This window comes from Trachinotus anak, unplaced genomic scaffold, assembly GCF_046630095.1.
Source record: "Trachinotus anak isolate AG129_WGS33_773 ecotype Australia unplaced genomic scaffold, CSIRO_AGI_Tana_v1 ptg000002l, whole genome shotgun sequence".
NCBI lineage: Eukaryota > Metazoa > Chordata > Actinopteri > Carangiformes > Carangidae > Trachinotus > Trachinotus anak.
Genome location: NW_027273853.1, coordinates 14,714,401 through 14,740,090, shown reverse-complemented (window position 1 = coordinate 14,740,090; position 25,690 = coordinate 14,714,401). Strand labels below are relative to the sequence as shown.

The window sequence follows — 25,690 nt, the reverse complement described above, 5'->3', positions numbered from 1 at the left end:
TTGTCTGGTTGACAGCATATGTTGCTCCAAAAGCTTTGCCGTTCAGCATTAATGGCGCCTTCCCACATGTGCAAGCTACCCAAGCCATGGGCACTAATGGACCCCAACACCATCACGGATGCTGGCTTTTGAACTGTGCGCTGACAACAAGCTGGGTGGCCCCTCTCCTCTTTGTTCCGGAGGATGAGGATTTGTCAGACCACAGGACAGTTTTCCCATTTCACCTCAGATCATCTTAAATGAGCCCGGGCCCAGAGAAGTCTGCACCGTGTCTGGATCATGTTTAGATATGGTTTCTTCCTTGCATGGTAGAGTTTCAACCTGTATTTGTGGATGAAGCAACAAATCGCGTCTGTTTTTAATGCAGTGCCACCTGAGGACCCGGAGATCACGACCGTCCAATACTGGTTTGTGGCCTTGTCCCTTTCCTACAGAGATTTCTCTGGATTTTCTAAATCTTTTGTGAACCGTAGATGCTGAAATTCCCAAATTCTTTGCAATTTTACGTTGAGGAACATTATTCTTAAATTGTTGCACTATTTGCCCGCAGTCTTTCACAGTGGTGAACCTCTCCCCATAATCACTGCACTGAGACTCTTTTTTTAATACCCAATCATCTTACTGACCTGTTGCCAAGTAATATAATTAATTGTGAGATATGCATCCAGATATTTTTTTGAGCATTGCACAACTTTTCCAGTCTTTTGTTGCCCCTGTCCCAACTTTTTTTGAAGTTAGATAGAAATGGTAACTACTCCATTATTAGGAAATTAAGTGCACAAATAAAGGATTATTATGGTCATTTGTTGGGAGTGAATTAATTCAATCTGCTGGGTACCTTTGTGTTGTTGCAATTTGCCCATCATCACAATGAAACAAACCTACAGTAAAAGACATATATTGATGATGCACCGTATGTCTTTTGTAAGTTTGCAAGCAATACAATCAACTAGCCTATAATACATTTAATATAGAAATAAGTGATAAATAACCTATTCACTTCCTCTTTCACTTATCTACCTTGACAAGCACAGAGGACAAGCAGTTCTGGGCCGAAATCACCCTGGACAGAGATCACATCTGTAAGCTGACACCAGTTTCCCTGGGAGGGAGCTAGGGGATCAGATCAGCGCCTGTGCATCCTCAGGAAAGGAAGACTCTGACCTCCTGACAACTGCAGGTGCACACTGGGTCAAATACTTAAATCCATTCTTCTAAAACACATTGTAAAGTACATTAACTAAATAACTTCTGAATATTTTACTCCTGTGAAATAACAAGTGTTTGTATGACAGGAAACTATGAGGAAGAGGTGAACCAGTCAAGAATATCACTCACACACATACACAAGTTTTAGCTACTGTTTATTATATCCTTCTGTTGGGGCAGTACTTACAGCAACCCTTCCAACAAACACAGGTAAAGTGAACACATGACCCACAGCCCTGTTTTAAATTAGCCCCTTAATTCAGTTTCTGCTCCTCTCTAAAGGTGGTGTTGACTAAAGTGAAAAGGGCTCACATCGTCCTCTACAATAGTCTTAACAGCCTGAATCTGATGAGCTGTACATGCACACTCTCATACATGTACGTTTTACTGTAAATTAAGACTAAGACTGAACTGTTTATACTTGACTGTGTCCAGGAGAAGCTATTTAAGATCCTGTCTACTGTAGCTGCTTTAAAATGCACATATTCCAGTTAAGTAATTCATTGTATTCATCATTTTGATAACAATACAGAAATCACAATCACAACACTGGGGGGAAAAAAGTACAAAGCCAAAAAGTCAAAGCAATAGTGAACAGTCCTGTACCCTTGGGGCTCCGTCTTTAGACTGAGTGAGGAGCTTAAACTCCAACAGCTTTTCCAGGAAAATCTCTTATTAGTCCACCTATCCACAGTGCTGCTACATACGTACTTTGGGACACAGGCAATCAAACATTCAGACACATCATATTTATGCACACAGCCATCCCAAGTCCAGGAATTGATCAGTAGGCCCATGAGAGGAGGGTTGGATGGATAGCAAAAACAGGAGGAAGGGTAAAGGACGGAAGGTGGTGCAAGGTAAATGGTCTAGCCCTTGACGGGTGAGGGTTTGAATTTCTGCACATAACACTTGGGATGCACTTTTTTTCCTACCCAAAAGGCTGTGAAAACACATGCACAGTTCCAAGCTGTGGGTTGAAAGGGTATGGGATGGGGTGGGGTGGGGTGGGGTGGGGTTGTGGCACCCAATTAATTTATGAAAACTACGTCCCTCAGTGCCATCAGCTGGGAAAGCCCCCACCCGCTCGGCTAGCTGCCACAGCAAAGAGCCCAGACACAAAGAAAGCCAGCGAAGATGCGCCCATGATCAGTGCTCTCCGTTTACACACATTTCATACACACACACACACACACCTTAAACACGAACAGCTGAAGTTACAAAAGTCTGAAGTACAGATAAAATGTAATGCTGTCACATCTTCATCTATGCTTTTGCTTCGCTCGCAACTTCTTTTTCGCCGTTCTCAACCTCCATCTCATCATTGCCATTCTCCTTGCTCTCGCTCTTCACCTTCACTGCTTCTTTCTGTTAATGGAGGACAGAAAAACAAACCAGTAAGTTTCTTTGATAATCTATCAAAAACACACGTATCCCCCCACCTCTTGTAATTGTTGTAGAAAAGTCAATTCATCACCTTTGAATCCCTCTCTGCAAACTTCTGGAACATGTTGGCGTAGATGCGCTTGTCCTTCTCATGCTGCTCCTTGATGCGTTTCTGGCAAAGAACCACCTGGCAAAATATAATGATGCAAAGGTCAGACAACAGCCAAAACATAGAATTAATTAGATTTTTTATCTAATCTATCTTTATTCCATAACCAGTTGGTTATGAGCTAAAGGATAATTAAGACTATTTTCAACTTTCAATGGTATATTTGCCAAATGAGCTCAAGTCAAATATTATTATTATCATCATTATATTAACCTGCCAAATTTAGCTCTAGGTCTATGGCCTTATTACAAATGTACGAGAATGTTTCAAAGACCTCATCTCAAGGATTGCGGGATCCTGGTTGCACCATTGACAGGTTGGATCAAATTCTGGATGGTGTTGGGCAGTCTGTAATATTTTAAACTGAACCAAACTATTTCTGATACATACGGAGGCTGTAGATCCTTGCCATGGACGATTTCCAGATTTCATCAGAGATCCTCTCACCTAAGTCCTCCTCCCATTCTAATATGAGTTGACCACACCTAACACTGTTAGTGTTAGGTGTGGTAATACCACATGATTGTGGTAAAAGGCATAGTACCTTTTTATTATCCTGATTTTAGTCCTATATAAATAAGCTTTATTGTTAGGCTATTGTTAGGTATACTTTTGGTAACAGAGTTTCTAAACAAATTAAATACTTGCCTATTGTGCATTCATTTTTTCAGTGGTGCTACAAAGCAGTTTCTGTTGGGTGAAGGCATAAGGCAGTGTGGCGCAGCACACACACAACTTTCAGATTACTATACTTCCAGATTATTCTGTCTGTGAAAGGTGCTTTCCAATGAACATAGCAGTTGTGGTGGTTGCTTTCATTCCCCTGCAGTTGGCGTGTCAAGAGTAGTAAGACTCATAAATATGTAAAAAAAGAGACACATTTATTTATCTCCACAAAACCTTTTTTGGTTTGTAATGAATGCCACCATCGTAATAGCAAACCTAGGAAAATAAGACCCAGGTTGAAAGTAGTTGAATTATTCTTTAAGACACATAGCTTTATACCTGGCTCTTGGCAGCCTTGTTAGCAGGATACAGCTGAACAACTCGCTGGAAGTCATCTCTTGCCCTGTCAAACTCCTTCATACCAAACAGCGCTTCTCCCCTTCGGAACAAAGCCTTCTCATTGGATGCATCTAACTCCAGAGCCTATGATTATGAACAGAGTATAATTAAAATGTAAATTTTTACATTAGCATCCACACAAATTCCCTCCCCCCCCCAAAAAAAAAAAAAAAAAAAAAAAAAAAAAAATCTAATGCAAGTCCAGTTTAACAACAACCCACTGACCTTATCACAATTTTCTAGGGCATGGTTTGGCTCCTGTAATTTAAGGAAGCACATTGCCAAGTTCAAATGTCCAGCCAGCCGCAAAGCTTTTGCTTTCTTCTCGTCCTCCTCTGAGAGACCAGATTCATGTTCCAGCCATGACACAATCCTTTTGTACTGAACTGATGCCTGCTTGTATTTTCCCTCCTGAGGGATATCAAATCATAAAATTAGAAAACATGAAAAAGAACAAATCTGTCTATAAATTCTTTATAGCTATGTGCTTTGCAAATACAGTAGGCTACTCCCCTCCTGTATACTGTACCTTAAAATACTGTGTTCCCTTCTCTTTGACAATACTGCCCTGTTCCAGCTTCTCTGCCGTGTTCATCTCCCATGATTCCTTAGCCTGCAGAAAACAAACATTCATCACTTCTTAGACGGGGAAAACACATCTGACATATGATTGGCCAACTACAGCAGGGTTTCCCACACATAGACTTTACTTGGATCACCCAGGTATGTTGACAGCCGCCCAAGCATAACTGGTGTCGCATTTCACCCAATACAATTGACCGCATGACTGCATTGTTTTTAATCTGTTCAAAAGTCACCTGTACTGGTCCGCCTGGTCCGCCTGTAGCCTGTACGATAAAAGTATAACCTGTCGTGTTTATGACAGGATCTTGGCTGGAAAAAGTGTGGTGATTGCACTACCTTTTTTTAATGCCCGCTGCCAACCAGCCCTGGCTACTAAGGCAATGCTATAGGCTAGTCTACCTCATATTAAGAAAACACCCTGCACGTAAATGTTGCAATGGCCCACTAATGATTTTAACTCAATGAGATGCATTATAGTGGGACAGAAATACATTTTAACTGAAGAGACGTAGGTTTTACCCGCAGAGAAACATACCAGCGGGAATGCAATTCTCAAGAGGACAAAAGTTGGATATTGCAGAACAGAGCTGTTGCAGACAAGGTAAGTTGCAGCTGTTTTAATCTGTATAGCCTTGTCAGTCTCTGAGGGAGAGTTTAGGGTAATGACCGGCTAGACACAGGTGTGTATGTTATGACTTCAAAACAACAAATGTTTGATTGCACGACGTGTCAAATCAAATCACACGGGAACAGGTTTATAGCTTAAGTTCACTATCATCCTGCATGCATTTTACAGACAAGAGCATCACAAATTATTTTAAGAGAATACGGCGTGAGGAGATGGGATGGGATGGGATGGGATGGGATGGGATGGGATGGGATGGGATGGGATGGGAACCCCCCCCCCCAAAAGTATATCCCAGATCTGTGGGAAACACTGTACAGTCATGTTGTGTTTGCAACCCAGCAACTAGATGTGTTTACCTTCTCAAAAGCTGTCAGCTTGATCTTGTATTGCAGTGTTGCTCCACCAGGAATGTTATACTTTTCATTTCCCGCATTTCCAAAGCCATATCTACAAATCAGAGACGGTTACCATCAGTTAGCTCTAATGCTGTGTTGAAATGTTGTATTATCTGTTGCAGCTTAACTTAAAATAGTAATGCAGTGCAGTATGGTACATCCTAGAGTAGCTGAAGTTTTGAGTCTGAAATTTGACTACTGTTACCCATTAGCTTCAACATTAAGATTGTGATGTTACCCCACTGAATTCAACACATTTTGCTCCCAACAGGGCGCATCAGTACATAATTCACAATAAAATGAATAACAGACCAGCCTGAGAGGTAGATAAACACCATTCTGACAAAATTAAAAACATTTCAACAAATTCCTGACTATTTTAAGACATAAACACAATAAAACAATACATGTTCGCCTTGGACCATGTGATCATACTTGGACTTAATATTAAAGAGCGCTTCTTCTCCCTGCTCCATAGCCATGATGGCTTTCTCCACTCCAGGTGGCAAGCCAAGACTCTCTCCATCACCAATCTCAAATTTCAATTCTCTCTCATCAAAAACACGTCCCTCAAAGGTGGCCTCCAAAGTGACTGAAAGAGGTTGAGAAACACTGGAATTAGCATGCGCTACAAATTACAAACTCGTTAACATCCAGTAGATAGTTGACTGTGGGGATGTAGCAAGTCAAAACAAGTTATGCAATTTGCAAACTGTAAGTAAATATTTTCTCCTCAATATAGACAGCAAAGCATAGGATTTGTATGACAAAATATAATTTTACAAGGCAAACACCTCTGCAAGATGAGTAGGTGTCTGTTTTTATAGTGTAAGGGAAATCACCATTTGTTTTAACATTGAGGAGATTTTAAAATGCAGCACAATAATATTTTTGTAACATGTATGAGCATACTTTAAGTGTCAAACTCAGCTTTTTACCTCAAGTAAAAAGCCGATAGGTGTCTGTGAAAGGTTGTGAACAGCTGCTGCAGGCTGCTTTCATTCATTAAAGTTACAATGGATTTCAGTACTTACCATTTTTCAATATGAGAAAAAAGAAGCTTAACTTTCGGTACCAAACTTTTAGTCACTTCTCCAGCCCTCATTTGCATGTTCATATGTTTTAAACACTAATTTCTGCTGACAGATGACTAAACTTGCAACTTTTGTCTTAATCCTCATATGAAACCCTCTCAAATTTGACTGGTGGTAAACCAGTAAAGCTGTGTTACTGTTGGCATAGTGCTACAAGTAACACAGAGAAGGATGATGACAATATAGCATGAACCAGAAAATCCAGTTTGATGTAAACAACAGTTAAAGTTAAATAAGCACCTGCATTTTGCATGTATGCCAATATTATTCATGTACTGATCTGGCTCAGTCTACTGCCTGAATCTTTGATCTTTGCCTTCGTATGGCTAAAACACTAGTACTGACATGTACTGTAGGTTGAAATTTAATGAAGAACACAGATTATCTACACAGATTATTACTGTGCCTGTTATGGCAAAGTAACTCATTACTTTTGTTACATTATTACACAGGGACTCAGTAAAGTGTATGTGCTGGAAAAGAACCACAGGGAAAAAACTGCCCAACTATTAATAAACAGTGACTCTGCTTTCCAAAAACAGAGATAAATCAAACTCTAATTTAAATGTACTACTCATTATTATTACATTTCATATTAATGCTATACTTTTAGTCTTTTAAGGACCTTACATGAAAAATTGTATCCCCTTATAAGTGGGTCAATTTCATTGATGTTAACAAAGGAATAGCTGTGTCTGGATGTGTCACCTTCAACAGCCGCTCCTTCATTAGGTTTGGAATATCCCTGGCCTTTAGTGATGATGCGACGTATGATTCCTCCATCCTCATCATCAGTTATGTCCTCACCTCGAAATTCAAACAGTTCCACCTATGAGTGTGCAGACATGTAAATTAATGTCTTAATATCATTTCACAATGATAAAGGATGAAGGTACAGCATACTGTAGTTCAACTACAACCCCAGGAATATGATTTAAAGTATGTAATGGATAATCAAAATAACCTGAAATCACTGATGCTTACCTCAAAAACAAGAGTGGCACTGGGCGGTATCTTTGGCGGGCTGCCTGCAGATCCATAAGCGTATTCTGGTTTACAGATGAGCTGACACAACTCCCCCAATTTCATTGTGGCTACCCCGATGTCCCACGCCTTTATTACTTGACCTAAACACAGAGAAGACCTATTACCAACACTGGCTGTGGAACTATGGCAGGTGAATGTTCATGTCACTGCTAGATATGAAACCAACCTTTGCCCAACTCGAAAGAAAACTTCTCTCCTCTGTCTCTGCTTGAGTCAAAATGAGTACCATCCAGCAGTGTGCCGACATAATGTACAAACACTTTGTCACCAGTCATAGGCAACTCTGTGCCTGTGCCTTCCCTTTTCACCAGCTGGAGAAATGCAGAAAGCAAGAGAAAATCAGTGAAACTGTATGAAATTTAAGCAATGTCTGCAACAGACATGTACCGCCAGCTCCACACATCTGTATCCTAGTGTCTGTTACCTGCATCATACACACACACAAATTTTGGTATGAAATCATCTTTGAGAGAACATTTTAGCCGGCCCTCACAACTTCAAAGAAATGTTTTAATGCTTGACACATTTGCTTTTCAGTTTCAGGTTAAGTGGATTTAGGTTAGAATTAGGCATTTATTTGTGATGGTTAAGGTTAGGGAATGCATTATGTCAATATTTGTCCTCATAACTATGTAAAGACCAACGTGTGTATATGTATGTGTGCGTGTGCGCTTGAATATTAAGTGCCACCATCAGCATTAATAGTCTTTGCATTTGGTCTTTCTCCGGTGCTCTACACCCTGCTAGACAGAAAGACGGTTAAAGTACCTCATATATCCGTGTTGTTGATACCATGGTGATAAGTTAGCCATGAAAACAACGATAGAAAATAAAATAAAAAGCGTTACGGTGTTGTCAACATTGAAGTTAGCTTGCATTAGCTACTTTTAATAACACTGAACAAGATAGCCTAGCTAAATACAGCTAGCGTTAGCCTAGCTGAATGAGTAAATAACAAGCAGTCAGCTAACCACTCGGCTAGCTGGATTATCATACAGCAACAAAACAGTGTTGCTTGCCTTTAAAACACCCCCGTCCTTCTTTGGTGTGATGTCCTCCCCCTCCATTGGGATGGTGTGTTGTCCTTCACTTGTCTGCTCCTCTGCAGTCATAGTCATGAAGTAGATTTTCTCCTGCGACTGTGATCTGCACCACAATTCAAAGCTAACAGACGCTGGCCAACAGCAGCGGAGGCTAAAGCTAACTACTTCTCAAACCAGAGAGGGCAACAGTCTGACTCACGAACGTTAGCTGGCTCACTAACGCTGGTTAAAGCTCCCCAGCTAGCTTCACTTAGCTACTCTCTCAATGCTGTTGTAAATAAAATCAGCTAGCTGCAAGGGGCTCTGCTGAACTATCTGATATGCACGAACCGCACTAGTGTCCGAGCAGAATGAGGGCTTTCGGCGAGCCTGCTTTCAAGTCCACGTTGCCTCGCAGTCTGGGCTTTGACAAGCGTTTAAAGAAGGACAGAGAACTTTCCAGACAGTGAAGGGGGGAACTAGGGGATATGAACCCGCGTCACTGTTCTCACTCATTTCACACAGCTGTCTCCCGGAGAGGCGGTGCGTATGAGCAGAGCAGATGCATAATTTATAGATAAGGTGCACTGTCACATGGATGATAATAATATAATCAGTTTAGAAGTCTGTAATAACCAGACATCCCCATATTATTGCACAAAAGTAGGGCATACACACGCTTAGCCCCGTCCACGCCAGCACTGCGGAACAATAAAACACGCACTCCTTATTGTATTTCGCTTCTTATTGGTCAGATTCTGTGTCGCCGCTGTCTGTTGGCGCGGTTGTTGAAAAGCCGGGAGTTAACAATCATAACAAGGAATAAAAAGTATTTTTTTGGGGATATCTGCGGGTAAGTATGGGGTAACGATCTCTGTTAAGATTATTAACAAGGGTAGATGAAAGAATTCAGCCAGTAAGGCGACTTGGGTTGATTGTAAAAGTTAGCTATTAAGTAGCGTTTAAGTTTTCGTTTCAAGAAAGCCTTCAAGATCAAATGTTAGCCGATTGGCATATCGTGTGCATAAACGTCAAAGCGCCAAAAATATGTAAGTTTACGTCGCTGTGGCAAATTTTAGTTATTGTTGTAAAACGAGGGAAAACCGAGTCAGAAATCCTGTAGTCACAACATCACTATCAGGAGCTAAAGCCTGCCAGTCTAAACACAGTTTGGCCATATCTGAAGTGAAATGTTTCGTCTGGCCTTTGTGTCATCTTTCAGGAGGTTCACAAGAATGGAGAATGGCAGGTCCCAATTTCCATTTCCCTACCAGCCCTATAATATCCAGGAGCAGTTCATGCAAGCATTGTACAAAGCACTTGACCAGGGCAAAGTTGGCATCTTTGAAAGTCCAACTGGAACGGTGTGTATGTGTGCATTTGTATGCATGCAATCAATGCAGAAGTTGCTCATTTTCATTAATGATTTTCCTCTCGCGTGTGCATGCATGTCCTCCACCCCAGGGCAAGTCTCTGAGTCTGATATGTGGAGCTCTGAGCTGGCTCACAGACTATGAGGAGAGGAAGAGACAGGAGGCCGCTGCTCTGCTACAGGAAGGAGAAGCATCTCTTTCCATGTCTACTGCTCAGTCCTCTGCTGCCAGCTCCTCAGCAGAGCCTGACTGGATCACTGATTTTGTTCAAAAAAAGGCTGAACGTGATTTGGTGACAAAGTTGAAGGTAATAATGTCTATGTAGTTAAGCTGTCACTTTGGCATGGATCTCTGGGAATTTTCCTCTGCTAAGCTTTCTGAATATTATTTGATGTTTTTGTATGTCAGGAGGAAGAACTGAAAAGAAAGAAGAGGGAAGAACGATTAGAATTGATCAGAAACAATGTTCAGTTAAAGTATGCAATGAAAAGAAAGGTAAGTGATCTTGTCCAGGGGCATTTTCAAGAGCCCAGGCAGCAAAAAATTTGCCCAACATTACAATTACTATGAGTCAAATCCCTACAACTAAGTATAGGAATTTCTGTGTATGTGTCTTACTCTGTAGAGCTGTGAGGATGATGAAGCTTTCAAGTTGCTCCAGCTCAGTAAAGAAGAGCAAACAAAGACACAAGGAGATCAAGAGGATGAGGAGTTAATCGTTGCAGAATATGAGAGTGATGATGAGTCAAAGAGTAAAAACAGGTAAAGACGACCATTAATCAGTACCAACTGTGTCAAATCTTAGTGCACAGCGAAAAATTAAAGTGAACGGACAATGACAACAGGGTGTGTTTACTCACATGCTCAGATTCTGTGGGCCTGAGGATGACGAAGATGATGAACTGATCGAAGAACACATCACTAAGGTGTGTGTGTGTGTGTGTGTGTATGTGTGTGACAAATACATTTCATTAAGAAAACATGTTCTTTTGATATAAAACCTAATATTATTATATTATATTATTTTAATATTATCATTTTTCCTTGAAGTGAAACAGTATGATTTTGCATGTTCACAGATTTACTACTGCAGTCGCACCCACTCCCAGCTGGCCCAATTTGTCCATGAGGTTCAAAAAAGCCCCTTCAGCAAGGACATCAGTCTGGTCACACTGGGTTCACGGCAGGTATGTGTAGACACACATACATACACACACACACACACACACACACACACACACACACACACACTCCCAGTAAAATTCTGAACCCTTAAATAGCATATGGGATTGAATCTCAGGCATGCATAGTAACTTATATATAGACACACAAGACATAAAAGTGAACTAAGAAATGTTTATGTAATGGTCTTGAGGAAATGACCTCCATATTAATTGTGAAACTCTCCAGTCTTAAAGTTTCTTAGCATCCTTTTACACCTTTTACCACCTTTGTTGAAGGTGAAGATATCCAAAAACATTTGGGGGGAAGAGTTGTGCAACAAGTTTAATTTTGTTGGAAAGGCTTTTTAAATTCTAACAAGAACCCTAAGTACCAATGAACCACAGGCAGCTGTACTAGAAAGATATTTATATGATAAAATATCTATACAGCTACCAACAGCTGCAGGACTAATTTTCAGTATGTTAATAGCTACAGGCTCCCAGAATCATCTAGAACAGTCGTGTCTGTTTCTAGAAATACAAGTAGGCTGTTTCATAAGTCATTTATAACTTTCCTTCCTTTCTAATTTAAGAATGATTACGCAAATGTAATTACATGCCTAGAGTTTGCCTAGAGAAGGGTGTCCAAAACGGTATTATACATCAACATTTCTGCCCATTGCACACAAAAAACAGTAAGTATTACTTGTATTCACTTAGTAAAACATCATTGTAAACAAAGACATCTGACACTTTTTGCACAATAAACATAAAACTGTGTATTTTTCAGAATCTATGCATCAACGAGGAGGTGCGTCGCCTTGGCAGCATCCAGCGCATTAATGACCGCTGCATGGAGATGCAGAAAAACAAACATGGTGACTGAGAGCCGCTCACACACTAGCTTCATTACTACTGAGCTTAGAGAGGAACATTTCCATGCAACTTCAAGCTTGTATCAAAAGAGATTTGTAACGCTTGCATCTCTCCTTATTCTCCATTTTGCAGAGAAGCAACATCATGAAGAGGGTGTGAAACGTAAGCGAGGCCCGGCAAAGAGTGTGTGTCCCTTCAATAAAGCTTCAGCACTGCAGCAGATGAGGGATGAAGTTCTGGGAAAGGTCCATGATATAGAACAGCTGCTAAAGCTGGGCAGGGAAATACATTCATGTCCTTACTACGCCACACGCCTCACTGTTCCCCCTGCACAGGTAACCCAGTGCTCTTTGTAATCTGCTCCTCATTACTTTGATTCTTCTGTGCCTGTAGTGTGCTGCTAATATATCTCTTCAGTTTCTCTTCAGTCAAGGCTAAACTACAAAAGACCCATTTGTTTACAATATTTTAATTTGTTTCAGGCAGATTTGAGTTGCAGTTTGGTATATGTTTTTTATGTCTGTATAGTTGGTGGTGTTGCCCTATCAGATGGTGCTTCATGAAGCTACACGAAGGGCAGCAGGGGTCCAGCTGAAGGGACAGGTAGTTATTTTATTTTATTTTTTTTTAATTTCTGATTGTACAATAGATTTTTCCGCTCTGCAATTGCCACTATTGTAATTAAAATCATAAAAATAATCAATCAAAATACATTGCTAATGTTAAAAACATGGTTTTTCATGAGTAGTCCAATCTCTGACATATAGTTGCACCCAGCAATAATAGAGAAAAATGTATGATTGTGAGGTATTTGAGACTGTACCTGATAATTCTGCCAAACTTTCATCAGTCTCAACAATTTGAAGTGTTATTCATTTGGCATATTACTGACAGCAGAAGTGTTTTTGAAATATTTTTTGTTGTTACAGGTGCTGATCATAGACGAAGCTCACAATCTTAGTGACACACTCTCCTGTATACACAGTGCAGAGCTGACTGGAGCACAAGTAAAAAAAAAAAAAATCACACACAGCATATACAAACTTTAGGGTTAAATCGTGCACGCTAACTGTGATATGCTAAAATCTGAACCTTTTGCAGCTTTGCCGTGCGCACTCCCAGCTCAACCAGTATGCTGACCGCTATAAGTGAGTATACGCACACAGACTCACACAATGCACAAATTCACAAATTAGATATTGTCTTGCCCTCCTGACACCTGATATTTTTTGTGTCCGCAAAATCAGGAGCAGGCTGAAGGCAAAGAACCTGATGTACATCAAACAGATCCTGTTTGTGATTGAAGGGCTTGTCCGGGTGCTGGGAGGTGAGTGTGTTTGGGCTAAAATTCGTTTTTGATTATTGATTATTGCCAGTCTACATCTGTGAATGACATCCCTGCAGGCAAGGTGGGACAGAATCCACAGAGCCAGACTACACAAACAGGTCAGTAAATGATACATAAACACACCTTATACACGGGAATTCATGATTCATTCATTTGAGTCATGTTTTTCTTCCAGGAACAGAGATGCTGAGCATTAACAACTTCCTCTTCAAGGCGCAGATTGACAATATCAACTTGTTTAAGGTGATTGACACTGTTATAATACTGTTAAGAAAATCACAAAGTTTGTAAACACTATATTCAGACTACAAACTCTTTCAATGTAACTGTCATTCTCACTTTAGTTACAGAAATACTTTGAGAAGAGCATGATCAGCAGAAAAGTAAGTGTTTAATGTGTCTGTATCTAGTGATGTATTTGTGTTTTGTGTATTTATATTGTGCGTAGATTCAGTGTAGTTCTCAGAGTGAGCAGCTGGAAAATGAAATGCGTACTACATGTGTCCTCTCTCTGCAGCTAGGTGGCTTTGTGGAGAAGTATGCAGGTTCAGGTGTGAGTCTGCACACTCAGACCAGCTCCAACAAAGAGAACCGACGCACAGAGGGCTTAAACCGCTACCTTCAAACACTGCAGACCAACCAGAACACTGCACCAGGTCAGCGCTCACGTGCTTGTGCCACCCACATATTTAAAAAGCATGTTTTGGACTTGGACGTCCTTACTGAAGACGTGTGCCATCATTGTAGCAACGTGAAATGATTTGGTGAAAGAGTGGAAGCTATATGCCACAAAACTGCTGCTGCTACTGCTTTAGCTGCAGTGACTGTTCACATGAGTTACATGTGTAGACAATATTGTAGATTTGCTAGTGTATTTCTTCCTCTCACATCCAGCTGTGTCTCACGCTGGCATTTAGCGAATCTGACAGCAAACAATCTGGCGTTTCCCTGTTTGTAGTGATTTTCTTTTAATGTTCATGACACTGTATCTGTTCTGTCTGCTCCCCTTTGTGCAGTTTCTTCACCAGACCAGCAGGGGTCTGTAGAGGCAGAGAAAATGCTGGCTGCATCTCCTATGATGCAGGTGGAGGGTTTCTTTATGGCTCTCACCAACAGCAACACCGATGGCAGAGTGGTGGTGCAAAGACAAGGTACCATTCTTTTTTTTACACACAAAACAAGTCGAGGACATTAAGAAAATTAAACAGCTTAAGTCTAATTTCTTAATTTTCTGTCCAGGTGCTTTGTCAGAGGGCAGTGTCAAGTTCCTGTTGCTGAATCCAGCGGTCCACTTTGCCCAGGTGCTGAGGGAGTGCAGAGCAGTTATCATTGCAGGAGGAACCATGCAGCCTGTGAGTTACTTTAAATCCACTAAAAATAAACAAGCCTTTGCTGTGAACATTTTATAATTCTAAAAGATGTTATATGTAGGTTTCAGACTTCAAACAAGAGCTACTGTTTTCTGCCGGAGTGGGAGAGGAGCGCATCACTGAGTTTTCCTGTGGTGAGTGGCCCATTTTATTTATACGCCACAGAATTTCTCTTTTCATGCTTTTTTAACACACTCTCTCGTAGTGAAGTGTTCATCAGTATTTCTGTTTGTGCGAATGTTTGAGAAATGATAGCGAACTTTACAAACTTTCGATTTTGAGCATGAATCAAACGAGAATATCTTGGTTAAGTTGCATGTGTTGTTTAGTGGTTTTATTGTGTTTATGTGTTTACTTATTATGAGTTCATGCTTAATTATGTGCTGACAGAACTACATTATCTATGGAATAGTGTTTAGGCTTTTATTTGATCATGTAAAAATACAGTATTTATATGTTTGTTATGTTTAAGATAACACTTTATTATCCTTTTAGACAGGCATTTGTCTTGCATTCACATGCTCCAACAATTCCTCATACAGCATAAAAAGAATACCTACGCATAAAATAATATCTACAACATCATCTATAACAGCATAAAAGAGCATATGTAGCATTACTGGGTCTGCAGGCAGTGACAGGTTTTTGGGTGGTTGCATAGTCAAATTGATTTATCTGTCCTTTTTGTGTCTCAAGGTCATGTAATTCCTCCCGAGAACATTCTTCCCCTCATCTTGTGCAGCGGTCCATCTGGTCAGGAGCTGGATTTTACCTTCCAAAATAGAGAGTCTCCACGCATGGTAACAAACACACATACACATACTATTTTACTAACTTTTTGCTTTAATGTCCTTGAATGTATTGCTGTAAATTTGTGCCCGCCTCTTGACAGATGGACGAGACAGGGCGCATCCTCTCCAACATTTGTAACGTGGTGCCAGGAGGTGTGGTGTGTTTCTTCCCCTCATATGAGTACTCGAGGCGGATCATTTCTCACTGGGAGGCCACCGGTGCTCTGACTCGTCTCGCCAACAAGAAGAAGGTTATAGAGCTGCATGATTTCTTTATTAAAAGAGCTTAACCAAAAATATCCAAAACCACCAGTATGATCCTTTACCCTTTTTACCCAAGACAGCCTTTTTTTAAATCACGTCATAACTCGAGGATAAGGTTAAGGAAACAACCCTTTAGAGGTAAAAGAGAACTTTATCATCAGACTCAAAGGTGTCACAAACACTTCTCTTCAGATCTTCCAGGAACCAAAGAAGGCCAACCAGGTAGAGCAGGTGCTGAGTGACTTCACCCGTTGTATCCAGGTAAAACTGTCAAGACGGAAACATCACACCTCACAACTTCACATTGATAATGTGGTCACTGGGATTGACTGCCTTTACCATTGACGGACATTAGTCATCTTTTCACATTTTTGTCAGAGGTGTGCTCTGGACAGCGATGGACTCACAGGGGCGTTGCTGTTCTCTGTGGTTGGAGGAAAGATGAGCGAGGGCATCAATTTCTCTGATGATCTGGGCAGGTGTGTGTAATTTACAAGCCCCAAAAAAAGCAGCAGTTGCAGACTTTAGAAAGTATATCTAATGTGTATTTGTGCATGTGATAACAGGTGTGTGGTGATGGTGGGAATGCCGTATCCCAACATCAAATCCCCAGAGCTGCAGGAAAAGATGTCCTATCTGGACAAACACCTGGTGAGACTCTTCACTATCAGTCCTCTCAGTCTTCACTGTATCCACTAAAACCGGGGAAAACAAGGACAAGTTTGTATGGGTGCTGGGATGAAGTTCATTGTCAGTGCCATCAATTTTTTTTAAATGTATTTTTTATTTTTAGCTTCACAGTGGAGGGAGGAGCCCCGGCCAAGCACTAATAGAAAACCTCTGCATGAAGGCTGTCAATCAGTCCATAGGTAAGGTTGCCATTTTCACGACAGTAGGTCGGTATGATAGAAATTTATTTTAAAAAAGACACTTGTTAATTCCTTATTTTGTGAGATAATGACTGTATGAAGCATATGAGCATATGACTTCTTCTGCCCACAGGAAGAGCTATCCGTCACCGTGGTGACTATTCTTCCATTGTGCTATGTGACAGACGTTACTCCAGACCAGCCACGCTCTCTAAACTCCCCACATGGATCAAAGATCGCACCAGCACACATGCAACTTTTGGCCCTGCTTTTGCTGCCTTGCGGAAGGTAAGGATCAAATTCAAACTATTAAATCAACATATTATGACTATTACTTTTAACTTATCCATACCCCGTCCATATGTTCTTACATACAGTATATGTTTTAGTTCTTCCAGGAAAAAAAGAAGAAGCAGGTGTAGTTTTGCTCCTGAAGAGCAAATCTCCACATTTTCTCAACTGTATGACTTAAAGACCGAGACAAGAGCTGGGTGAGGAGGGACTTCCATGGTCTAATAAAAAAGAAAGATGACTAAAAGGCCTCTGTAATAACTCCTATGTCATAAGATTATTGCAGCTACTTTGTGTACATTGTTGAACATTTTAAACCTGTCAGGCCTCTGAGTGCCACTAGCTGGAGTTCAACAGTCAACAAGGGAGGCAGTTTTTCTGTTTTCAGTGCTTCATGCTCACTTCATACATTTGACCTTTTAGCTGTTGTCTATATCTTGTTCTGTTATGTACTGGTAACATACATACGAGATGGAGAATAATGAATCAATGTATTTGAATGCACATTGCAGACAATGGCTAAAGGAGCATTTACACATTTACATTTGACACTGGTTTATCAGTCTGGAGCATGTTGCAGAAGAGAATCCCTCCTCAACAAATCTTCATTTCACCATGTTGAAATTAATTACTGAAGCAGCTGCTAATAAGATATCAGGCACAGCACTCGTGTATGCATCCATATGACTGATTTAGCTTTCAAGAGGTTTTAAATATTTAAAGCAGTCAATGTTAAGTGTTATGTAATGCAAAAATGAGTTTTATGTAATAGAAAGACGCGAGTGAAATGTTTCTGTGATCTCAATGAATGTTCTAATGTTATCTGCTTGTTTAATTTCATGAAAATGTGTTTTTCAATGAATATGAGATCAATAAACTGTTTTATCATTTTTGTTGCACTTGTTATTACTGGCATTATGAGGAAAATTACTGCCCATATTACATCAGTGCTTTGAGTGTTCATAGTTGATTGTGTTACGCTTCCCAGTCGTCATCGTCTGTTGTTGAATGTGGGGCAGGGAGTGGTGGGATGACATCTGACATCCTGGCGAATGCGCCGCCTGTACCAGCAGGAGCATCACTTGACTCCCCTCCTGCTGGACCCTTACCAGATATGCCTACAGAGAGAACAGGACAAATTATTTACTGTATACAAAGCAATCATTGGAATAAGTATTCTTAATCTGACTTAATATAAAAGGGATCCTCACCTTTCCTTCGCATGGCAAGTTTATTGAAGAGATCAGACATAAAGTCTCCACCACTAGATGCCGCTCCCACTGTTGCGAGACAAAGACAGGCAGTTACTTAATAATGATGTAATCAATATAATCAATATATTTTTTAAATTATTATTTGGAGCAGTAAAACAGTATCTCTCATTCCCCAGTGCTGTGCTACAAAGTGCAGAACATAATTGTAAATGCATTTTTAAAAAAAAATCTAGTTAGTCAATTTAAGCAGCTTCAAAGAGGAAATGTTAGGTCATGACCTGGGCAGTGAGCCAGAGATAAGGGCAAAGTTTTGCTGTCTAATATTAGGTCAGACAATTTAAAATACAACTGGAACTGAGTCAGTCTTTTAATGAGGTTGGCATTTGTAAAACGAAGGTCATACAGCCATGGACTGTGATGATAACCCTAAGAGATATGTACACAAATGCTGACATCCTGACTTGCAGTGTGACACACTATAAACTCATGGGTGAATACTAAATAGGGAATGGTCACGCTCTACTTTGATTGCATGACTTTTTCATCATTGTTAAAGCTGCATCGTGTGGCGATTAATAAAACATGAGCAGACCCACTTCCCCACTCAAACAATCTGACACCTTGCTCTTGCTCCTTTTGTTTCTTCTTCTCCATCTTGCGCTCTTTAACGTTGCGTAACTTGGCTTTGCCGATGCCTCCGGCGTTGCGGATAGACTCCAGCAGGCTGGCACGGCTGTCTGACGGCTGGACCACCTCGCTGGGAGCACCAGAGACAGGGCCTGCAGTCAGAGGGGACAGACAGGGAGGCAGTGTAATTTGGGTTTACGCCGAGTAATGTCAATTAGGTCAATCTAATTTAAGAGAGTGAATAGGGTACAAGATTTCTGAACAGGGGCCATAAGACAAACCTGAACTTTGGGCTCGAGAGACTTCTGTGGGGCTGTCAGCGGGAGGAGGGGGTGGAGGAGGTGGAGGAGGGGGAGCTCCTGCAGGAGTAGCAGAAGCGAGGGTAGGCTCAGGAGGGGGAGGAGGGGGAGGGGGAGGTGGTGGAGGAGGTGGAGCATTAGGCTGGAGCTGAGATCCTGAAACAAAGATGACAAGTCTACGTTAGCTTGCAATCACATTGTGGCAAAAGTGGCATAAAGGGCATGTGTAAAGTTAAGTTTATTTATACACCACTTTTTTTTTTAGATCAGACATCACAAAGTGCTTCACAATGAAGGACAAAGGTGAGGCACAAAATAAAGATAGTATGAAAATGATACATAAACTAGAGATAAAAATAAACTGAACTGAGCGAAAGCTTGAGCTTCCTTTTGAAGGTGGGTATGTGTACCTGGTGCATTGCTCTCGTCGTGGAAGGAAGGCAGCTCGGGGATGTTGTGTGTGGGTCCTGACGGGGCAAAGCCAGGGCCAAGGTCTGCACTATAGGACAGGTCATCTGCTATGCCTGGCAGGTCGGGCAAGTAGGATGGCACATCTATCTCGGGCACCTCACCCAGGTCTGGCACATAGAAATAACTCTCTGCTGTCTGTTGGACAGAAAAGATCATCAAGATTACTCATCAATCATATATGTTAAGTTAAATTAACAGTGTGGTTTTGGTTTGAAAATGCTGTTGAAGGTACCTGTCTTTCTAGTTGCTCTCTCTTAGTAATGGACAATGGAGCATCAAACGGTTTCTCCTCTTTTTCTGTCTCTAGTGTTGTGTGTGTTTTAGTCACTGCTCCCGCCAGAGGATCAAGGAACACATACTTCTTGTATCTTTAAAAACACACAAATCCAAAGATATGAAGAAAAGATTTAAATATGATCACGTTACAGTTAGTATTTGTTGTTGTGGACTCACAGATTCTCGGTGGTATTAAAGAGCAGCAAAGAGCTGACAGATGAGATATTGCGCGGCAGACTTCCCAGCCCCTCCTCTGTCTCGTCCTCAGACTTCTTCTTATTGCCTACACACACCGGGAAATACATTAACTTCTCCTGAAAGGAAAGCAGAGAGACACGGAGTGAGAGGGAGATCTGTAAATGTCAGCTAAGTCTTGCATAACGCAAATCAGAAATGCCACTGAAGTTCTCCTGCAGACAGATCCACGAGCACAAACTTATATGGTCAGGGACATTGCTTCTGGGCATTATTGAATAATGCATTTCTGCACCAGAGAAAATTGCCAGCATTGTTTTTATTTCATTTTTCCTTTTCTAACAAATATACTCACTCACTAACTCAAATAAAAAAACAAACAAACAAAAAAAAAAACAACACACTTGCAAGTCCAAGCACACACAGCAGAAAATATGCAGGTTTCCTAAGATGGTGAAGGAAAAAACTGTGGCGTTCACTATAAATAATTCAGGAGCTTGTGCTAAACGGAGCGTGCACATTTACACTGTCACATACAAATACACTATCACACATTTACAGTTTATTTTCACTGTCCAGTGACATACATACAGATATACATACAGCATCTTTCATCCTATATATGGCATGTACAGTATGTGACTTAATCATCTGTGAGTTTGACTGATGTGTAGTCAATTCCGCAACTAAAGACCTGACTGTGACTAAAGGGAAGGGACATGTCTAATCTGGGTTTGATATGCAGTTTAAAAAAAAAAAAAAAACTGGACTTTTCTACATGTTGATGTCGTTTTCACTTCTTTTTTACCTCCTGATCAAGCATCAAATTTGGAGCAAAATCTGACAAGCAAAATAAAAAATGCAGCTGACGTCCTGTGCTTTGCAATATCTTTTCAACCTGTAAAACAACCTGACGTGAACCTGCCAGATGAATATTCAATTTTTATTTTTTTTTTTAAAAAGCCAGAAAATTTCAGTGCAAATGCCCAGGTGTAATGTAACATTTGATTAGGTGGATGCCAATTTTTATTCAGGGGTGTGAATAATCAAGACTGACGTGGATGAAAGCTTATTAGAGCTGGCTGAGTGATAAATGGTCTATAAACACACATGCTGCTAATCATGAGGAAACAGCTGTTCTTCTAAGAGAGTGAAAAAAAAATAACACAAAATATGTGCAGCAAAGTGCAAATAGTAACACAAATATGTTGTAGATTAATAGCTTTTGGGGAGATTTTACAGGTTCTGTTTTGAGGTAGGCAGGTTGTTATTCACATTCACTCAGCACTGTTTTTTAATATTTTATCAGATCCGAAGAGTCTGGCCTGATGCTAGTTATCATGATATGTGGCATAAATCCATCCACCTGACTCCTGTAGCAGGGCAAAATGAGCACTACAAACAAGAAAAAAAAAAGCATCCTCACATATGTTTGTGTGAGTCTCATTCCACATGAATTAATTCGGTTCAGACTAAGGGCGAAATGTGGTTGAAAAAGGTTAAAAACAAACAGCCATCCATGTGTTTTCCACCACTCATCCAGGTCTGGGTCATGTTAGGCTAAGCAATGAAGCACAGATGTCCTTCCCAGCCTCATCATCCACTCTTCCTGAAGCATCCTGGGGTGATTCCAGGTCAGACAAGATATGTAATACCTCTACGGCGAAGTATCCTGGAAACATCAGATGTTCCCATCACCTCAAATGGCTCCCTCCCCCCTTCATCCTGCCCTTAAGGGTGAGCCCAGGCACCATGGCAGGAGGCAATTTCATTCTTTCCCTCTCAACTCAAGAGTTCAGGATCATAGGTTAGGGTTTCAACACAGACTGAGTGCTTTGCCTTCAGGCTCAGTTAATGATGTACGACGCCTACATCACTGTGGATGTCACAGTGAAAATGGAAGTCGGAGACTGTGCCTATGGAGTGGCAGATGGGAGTTGAGGTTCCCATCTTTAAAAAAAGAATTGGAGAGTATATTTCAATTATCAAGGTATCACACTGCTCAGCCGTCTCAAGGGAATCATATGCCAGGGTGCTGGAAAGAAGACATGTGGATTCAGGGGGGCCAAGGTGGACAGTGAACCAGCACTTCACTCCTGCATTAATACTGGTGGGGTCATGGGAGTTTGCATGAATATAAGGAGTTGAAACTTTAGCTCTAAGCCCTCCTTTCCTCATCTGACCAGTAGCTACAGTATGTATAAATTCTCAGCCTTAAAAAAAAAAAGCAATGTAAATGTAAATGAATCATGCTCCTATTTATCCCGGTTTTGTTCCCACAGTTTTATCAGTGTCAACTGTATAAAGAGGCCTGAATACCAGCAGGCTAGCATACCTTTCTCTGTTTCATATCTTTGGAAGCATTGCATGTCACAAATCCAAACCCCCGCATAATCAGCACTTTAATGTATGTATCTCACCTGCAACGCCTTCTCATCAAAGGGCCGAAGTTTGTTCTGTATCCTGTGTCGGGGGCGGGTTTGTGAGGAGGGGTCTGTAGCCCCAGTAAAGATAGACGAGTAATCCTGAAGTCGATCTGGGGCAGGGTACTTAGCACTGGAGAAAACCTGTACGCGCAGACAAAAGCTGATGTAACTGACAAACACTCTATTTTTTAACAATCTTGTCACTGTGTTTTGTCTATATTGTGTATCAAAGATAAAATATGCAAAGCTGCCTTCCAAAGTGAAGGTGCCATGTTACCTTGGTGGCCTTCTTACTGCCTTTGATCTTGTCGACACGGGCCTGAGCTAGTCTGATCCGGTCAGTGACGCTCTGCAGTTGGCGGCGGTTCCTCTCCACACTCTCAGACACCCTGGAAGCGACACACACATACACACCACAGTATGAACATACACACATCCACACACAGAGGAAAATACGTCTGAGACCTTATTGCACAATCCAATATAGAGGAGTGTGTGACTTGAGACACCCTATTCTACATTTCCAACTCCATAAAGTAATTGCAGACTTCTTCCATTCAATAAAGACGATGTGCAAGTACTCTACAGCTGTTGTCGTGGCACAATCAATTATTTAATTACTAACACACTGTGTTTCAACAAGGTTGTATTCGCTAAACAATCTCCAGGAGACACTTCCTCCCTTTTTTTTTTTCCAATTTTCAGGATGGACAGGGCTCTGTGCTACAACAGGTGCTATGGCATTAAATATGGTTGAGAATATGGATTCCACATGCAGGCCATTAAATGTATAGCTTTTTTGTGCCCAGAACAAATGCTGTAATATAAGCTATGAGTACATTTATGGATGGGCAATTTGCAGATCCATTAAAACCTTTTTGATTGCTGTGTTGTGGTTTACAGCTATCTAACCATCAGCTCTGTTAATTGTTAATTATTTGGCATTTCTGACATTTAATAACCTATATAAAAAGATAATTTACAAATGAATTGGTAATGCAGCCTTGGAAATGCTCGGACCCCCTGAGACCATGAACTGGATAAGCATTATAGAAAATGGATGGTTGGAAAAACAATCATTGCAATAGTTGTATCTCTACTATTAATATAATATTATTATTATTAATTATTTAGTAAATTATAAGAAATATGACACATATTGCAAGAACTAGAAGTTTCCAGAGGCTAAAATGATTCAATTCAAACAGGCAAGAAACGCAGGCACATCTTATAAACTGTGATATGTAACTGGAAAAGAGATCTTTTCTTTTGTGCAAACAATTATTCAGCTCATCATTTTAGCATTAGTTATGCAACATAGATAGATTGTTTTGTATTGTGTTAACAACTCAATATCATGCATGTAAAATATGAAAAAGAGCAAAACATGCAGTCTGAGAAAACAATGAAACACATGCTACAGATAATACAGTCGTAGAAAGGATGCATGTGACTGTGTGTGTGTGTGTGTGAGATTCTGGGTTTACCTTCTGAAAATATCAGTAGAGATGTTCTCCAAGTAGAGTAATGCATCTGCTATCTGATGGACAGCCTCCTCTCTCCTCAGGTCTGGTTGGATGAGAGGCACTGAGTACACCTGGCCTTCCAGGATGTGCTTCTGGGTCATCCTGCCAAACATCATCACAGAGAAAATCATCAACATCATGAACCAGGCTGTGTGTTGCAAAAAAGTTTGATCTTGGAAGTTCATTCCTGCGGCTGGGGTTAAGTATGTAAGATGATATAGTTTCAATTACTTAATAAATCAAACTCTGTAATGAGAAAAACCTGAAAGACCGTGGCAATTTTTCAAATTTCAGTCAACGCTATGATGCTTGTTTGATCCAACACTGTTGTTAGGGCACAGTTATGTAATAAACCTCCAATACACAGGAGAAAGACCCCCCTGACTGAAAGAAAAGTCATTTTGCATCTCTGGAGTCACGTTGTATCTCTTTATAGTCATTTGTAGTCCCTTTGTGGATGATTGTTGTCTCTCTGTAGTCTTTCTTGCAGGTCTTTGTGGTCGCTTTGCATCCCCCTGTGGTTGTTTTGTGTCTCCTTGTAGTTGTTTTGCATCTTTCTGTTGTCATCTGTTGTCTCTTTGTAGTTGCTTTGGAGGTGGGGGGCCCCTGGGCCCTTGTTCATTAGGCCCATTCAGTAACCCGCTCATGGTTAAACTAAAACCCTACCGCTTTCGCACACACTTCTTGACCTCATCTGACTCTCACATGACCGCGCAGTCAAAACTGGATTTTATCCTTTTTCGATGTGCACGTCGGCCCGAGTTCATCCCTGTTGATACGCTTGCTAATATGAAAAGCTCTTTGATAATAAACCTGCACCCAAAACAAACAGTCTAAATAACGTTACATGTAACTAATAAACTGTTTCTCAAATGAAAGCCCGTTCATGCTTAAGTAAGAATCGCTCCAAACCGAGCCAAATGAGCGGATATGCCGCGACACCTACACCTACGAGCTTTAAAATAACAGACTTACCTGACCATGAGTACTGTTCACTTGTTCACAGTTTCAAATGGGATATAAAAGGGATAAATGGGGCTGTCGATGCTACAGACACAGCTACTTGTTTAGCAAAACAACGGCTCCGACTTCCGCATCCCGTGACACGTGACTATATCGGAATTATGATGTTGCGTTCACGTGATTCTGGAAATGTCCGCTTCCTGAATTGAACGCACCTAAACGACCCATAAATCATAAATCGTAAATCACACTTTTAAAACCTTTTTAAGATTAGGACAAAACGAGATCACTAAAACAGTTTGCCTCAAAAATAGTCTGATGATGATGATGATGATTATTATTATTATTCATATTATTATTTTACAAAAATCTATAATTTTCCAGAGCCCTATAAGAAGAAAAAAAGAAAATATTAAGCTATATAACAGGTTGATTTAAAAAAAGAATACTATTTTCTGATTTTCTTTAAAAAAAAAAAATCTATTTTCGGTTTTTATGTGCAGTAAATCAAGCCCAGGAGTCTCGGATACTGAATCTCTTTCTACAGCCTATAGGGTGCGTGCTTACCTCGGAGTTTTCTTGTGCCTTTGCGTAATGACGCATCTGTCCTCCAGCTCCAGCACCCCTCCTCCCTCTTGACACATCTGGATCTGGCTCCTCTCATCAGCACCACTCAGCGCAGTGGTGAGAGAGAGAGAGAGAGAGAGAGAGAGAGAGAGAAGGAGAGAGAGAGAGAGAGAGAGAAGGA

General features: G+C 40.7%; 3 protein-coding genes across 5 annotated transcripts; 1 reads left to right on the top strand and 2 right to left on the bottom strand.

Annotated features, from left to right (window-relative positions):
- Positions 1–1,347: 1,347 nt before the first annotated feature.
- Positions 1,348–9,065, bottom strand: fkbp4 (FKBP prolyl isomerase 4). Its single transcript, XM_071500387.1, has 11 exons — positions 8,598–9,065; positions 7,745–7,889; positions 7,516–7,658; positions 7,240–7,360; positions 5,873–6,029; positions 5,399–5,489; positions 4,359–4,442; positions 4,055–4,240; positions 3,770–3,913; positions 2,687–2,782; positions 1,348–2,577 (listed from the first exon to the last, which is right to left on the bottom strand). The coding sequence occupies exons 1-11, from the start codon at positions 8,694–8,696 to the stop codon at positions 2,476–2,478; spliced, it is 1,368 nt and encodes a 455-aa protein (XP_071356488.1). The 5' UTR covers positions 8,697–9,065; the 3' UTR covers positions 1,348–2,475.
- A 296-nt stretch (positions 9,066–9,361) lies between these two features.
- ddx11 (DEAD/H (Asp-Glu-Ala-Asp/His) box helicase 11) lies at positions 9,362–17,272 on the top strand. Of its 2 annotated transcripts, XM_071500355.1 has the most exons (28): positions 9,362–9,453; positions 9,823–9,964; positions 10,065–10,280; positions 10,382–10,468; positions 10,599–10,735; positions 10,842–10,899; positions 11,053–11,160; positions 11,927–12,014; positions 12,145–12,347; positions 12,541–12,615; positions 12,942–13,019; positions 13,114–13,160; positions 13,260–13,339; positions 13,417–13,458; positions 13,536–13,603; positions 13,705–13,743; positions 13,878–14,016; positions 14,377–14,511; positions 14,600–14,712; positions 14,792–14,864; positions 15,427–15,530; positions 15,623–15,772; positions 15,978–16,046; positions 16,164–16,264; positions 16,352–16,436; positions 16,579–16,654; positions 16,788–16,942; positions 17,044–17,272. In XM_071500355.1, the coding sequence occupies exons 2-28, from the start codon at positions 9,836–9,838 to the stop codon at positions 17,074–17,076; spliced, it is 2,688 nt and encodes an 895-aa protein (XP_071356456.1). In that variant the 5' UTR covers positions 9,362–9,453; positions 9,823–9,835; the 3' UTR covers positions 17,077–17,272. The 2 variants fall into 2 exon arrangements, with proteins under 2 accessions (XP_071356456.1, XP_071356447.1); XM_071500346.1 differs by having other exon boundaries at positions 16,788–17,272.
- A 145-nt stretch (positions 17,273–17,417) lies between these two features.
- Positions 17,418–25,644, bottom strand: wash1 (WAS protein family homolog 1). 2 transcript variants are annotated; one of them, XM_071500365.1, is made up of 11 exons: positions 25,510–25,644; positions 23,941–24,081; positions 22,731–22,842; positions 22,448–22,594; positions 20,010–20,146; positions 19,789–19,924; positions 19,496–19,691; positions 19,068–19,241; positions 18,780–18,938; positions 18,157–18,225; positions 17,418–18,063 (listed from the first exon to the last, which is right to left on the bottom strand). In XM_071500365.1, exons 1-11 carry the CDS (start codon positions 25,584–25,586, stop codon positions 17,921–17,923), a joined length of 1,491 nt encoding a protein of 496 aa, XP_071356466.1. In that variant the 5' UTR covers positions 25,587–25,644; the 3' UTR covers positions 17,418–17,920. The 2 variants fall into 2 exon arrangements, with proteins under 2 accessions (XP_071356466.1, XP_071356475.1); XM_071500374.1 differs by lacking the exon at positions 25,510–25,644 and adding an exon at positions 24,955–25,096.
- Between the last annotated feature and the right edge of the window lie 46 nt (positions 25,645–25,690).

Excerpts from the sequence above, each read along its gene's own strand:
- fkbp4 (XM_071500387.1), bottom strand. The coding sequence starts at position 8,696 with ATGACTATGACTGCAGAGGAGCAGACAAGTGAAGGACAACACACCATC. Across the intron at positions 7,361-7,515 it reads GTGCCACTCTTGTTTTTGAG|GTGGAACTGTTTGAATTTCG; the intron begins GTAAGCATCAGT and ends GCACACTCATAG. Across the intron at positions 6,030-7,239 it reads TGAAGGAGCGGCTGTTGAAG|TCACTTTGGAGGCCACCTTT; the intron begins GTGACACATCCA and ends AACCTCTTTCAG.
- ddx11 (XM_071500346.1), top strand. The coding sequence starts at position 9,836 with ATGGAGAATGGCAGGTCCCAATTTCCATTTCCCTACCAGCCCTATAAT. Across the intron at positions 13,459-13,535 it reads GAGCCAGACTACACAAACAG|GAACAGAGATGCTGAGCATT; the intron begins GTCAGTAAATGA and ends TTTTTCTTCCAG. Across the intron at positions 16,437-16,578 it reads CCTATCTGGACAAACACCTG|CTTCACAGTGGAGGGAGGAG; the intron begins GTGAGACTCTTC and ends TTTTATTTTTAG.
- wash1 (XM_071500365.1), bottom strand. The coding sequence starts at position 25,586 with ATGTGTCAAGAGGGAGGAGGGGTGCTGGAGCTGGAGGACAGATGCGTC. Across the intron at positions 20,147-22,447 it reads TTGATGAGAAGGCGTTGCAG|GAGAAGTTAATGTATTTCCC; the intron begins GTGAGATACATA and ends CTTTCCTTTCAG. Across the intron at positions 18,064-18,156 it reads ACTTGCCATGCGAAGGAAAG|GCATATCTGGTAAGGGTCCA; the intron begins GTGAGGATCCCT and ends TTCTCTCTGTAG.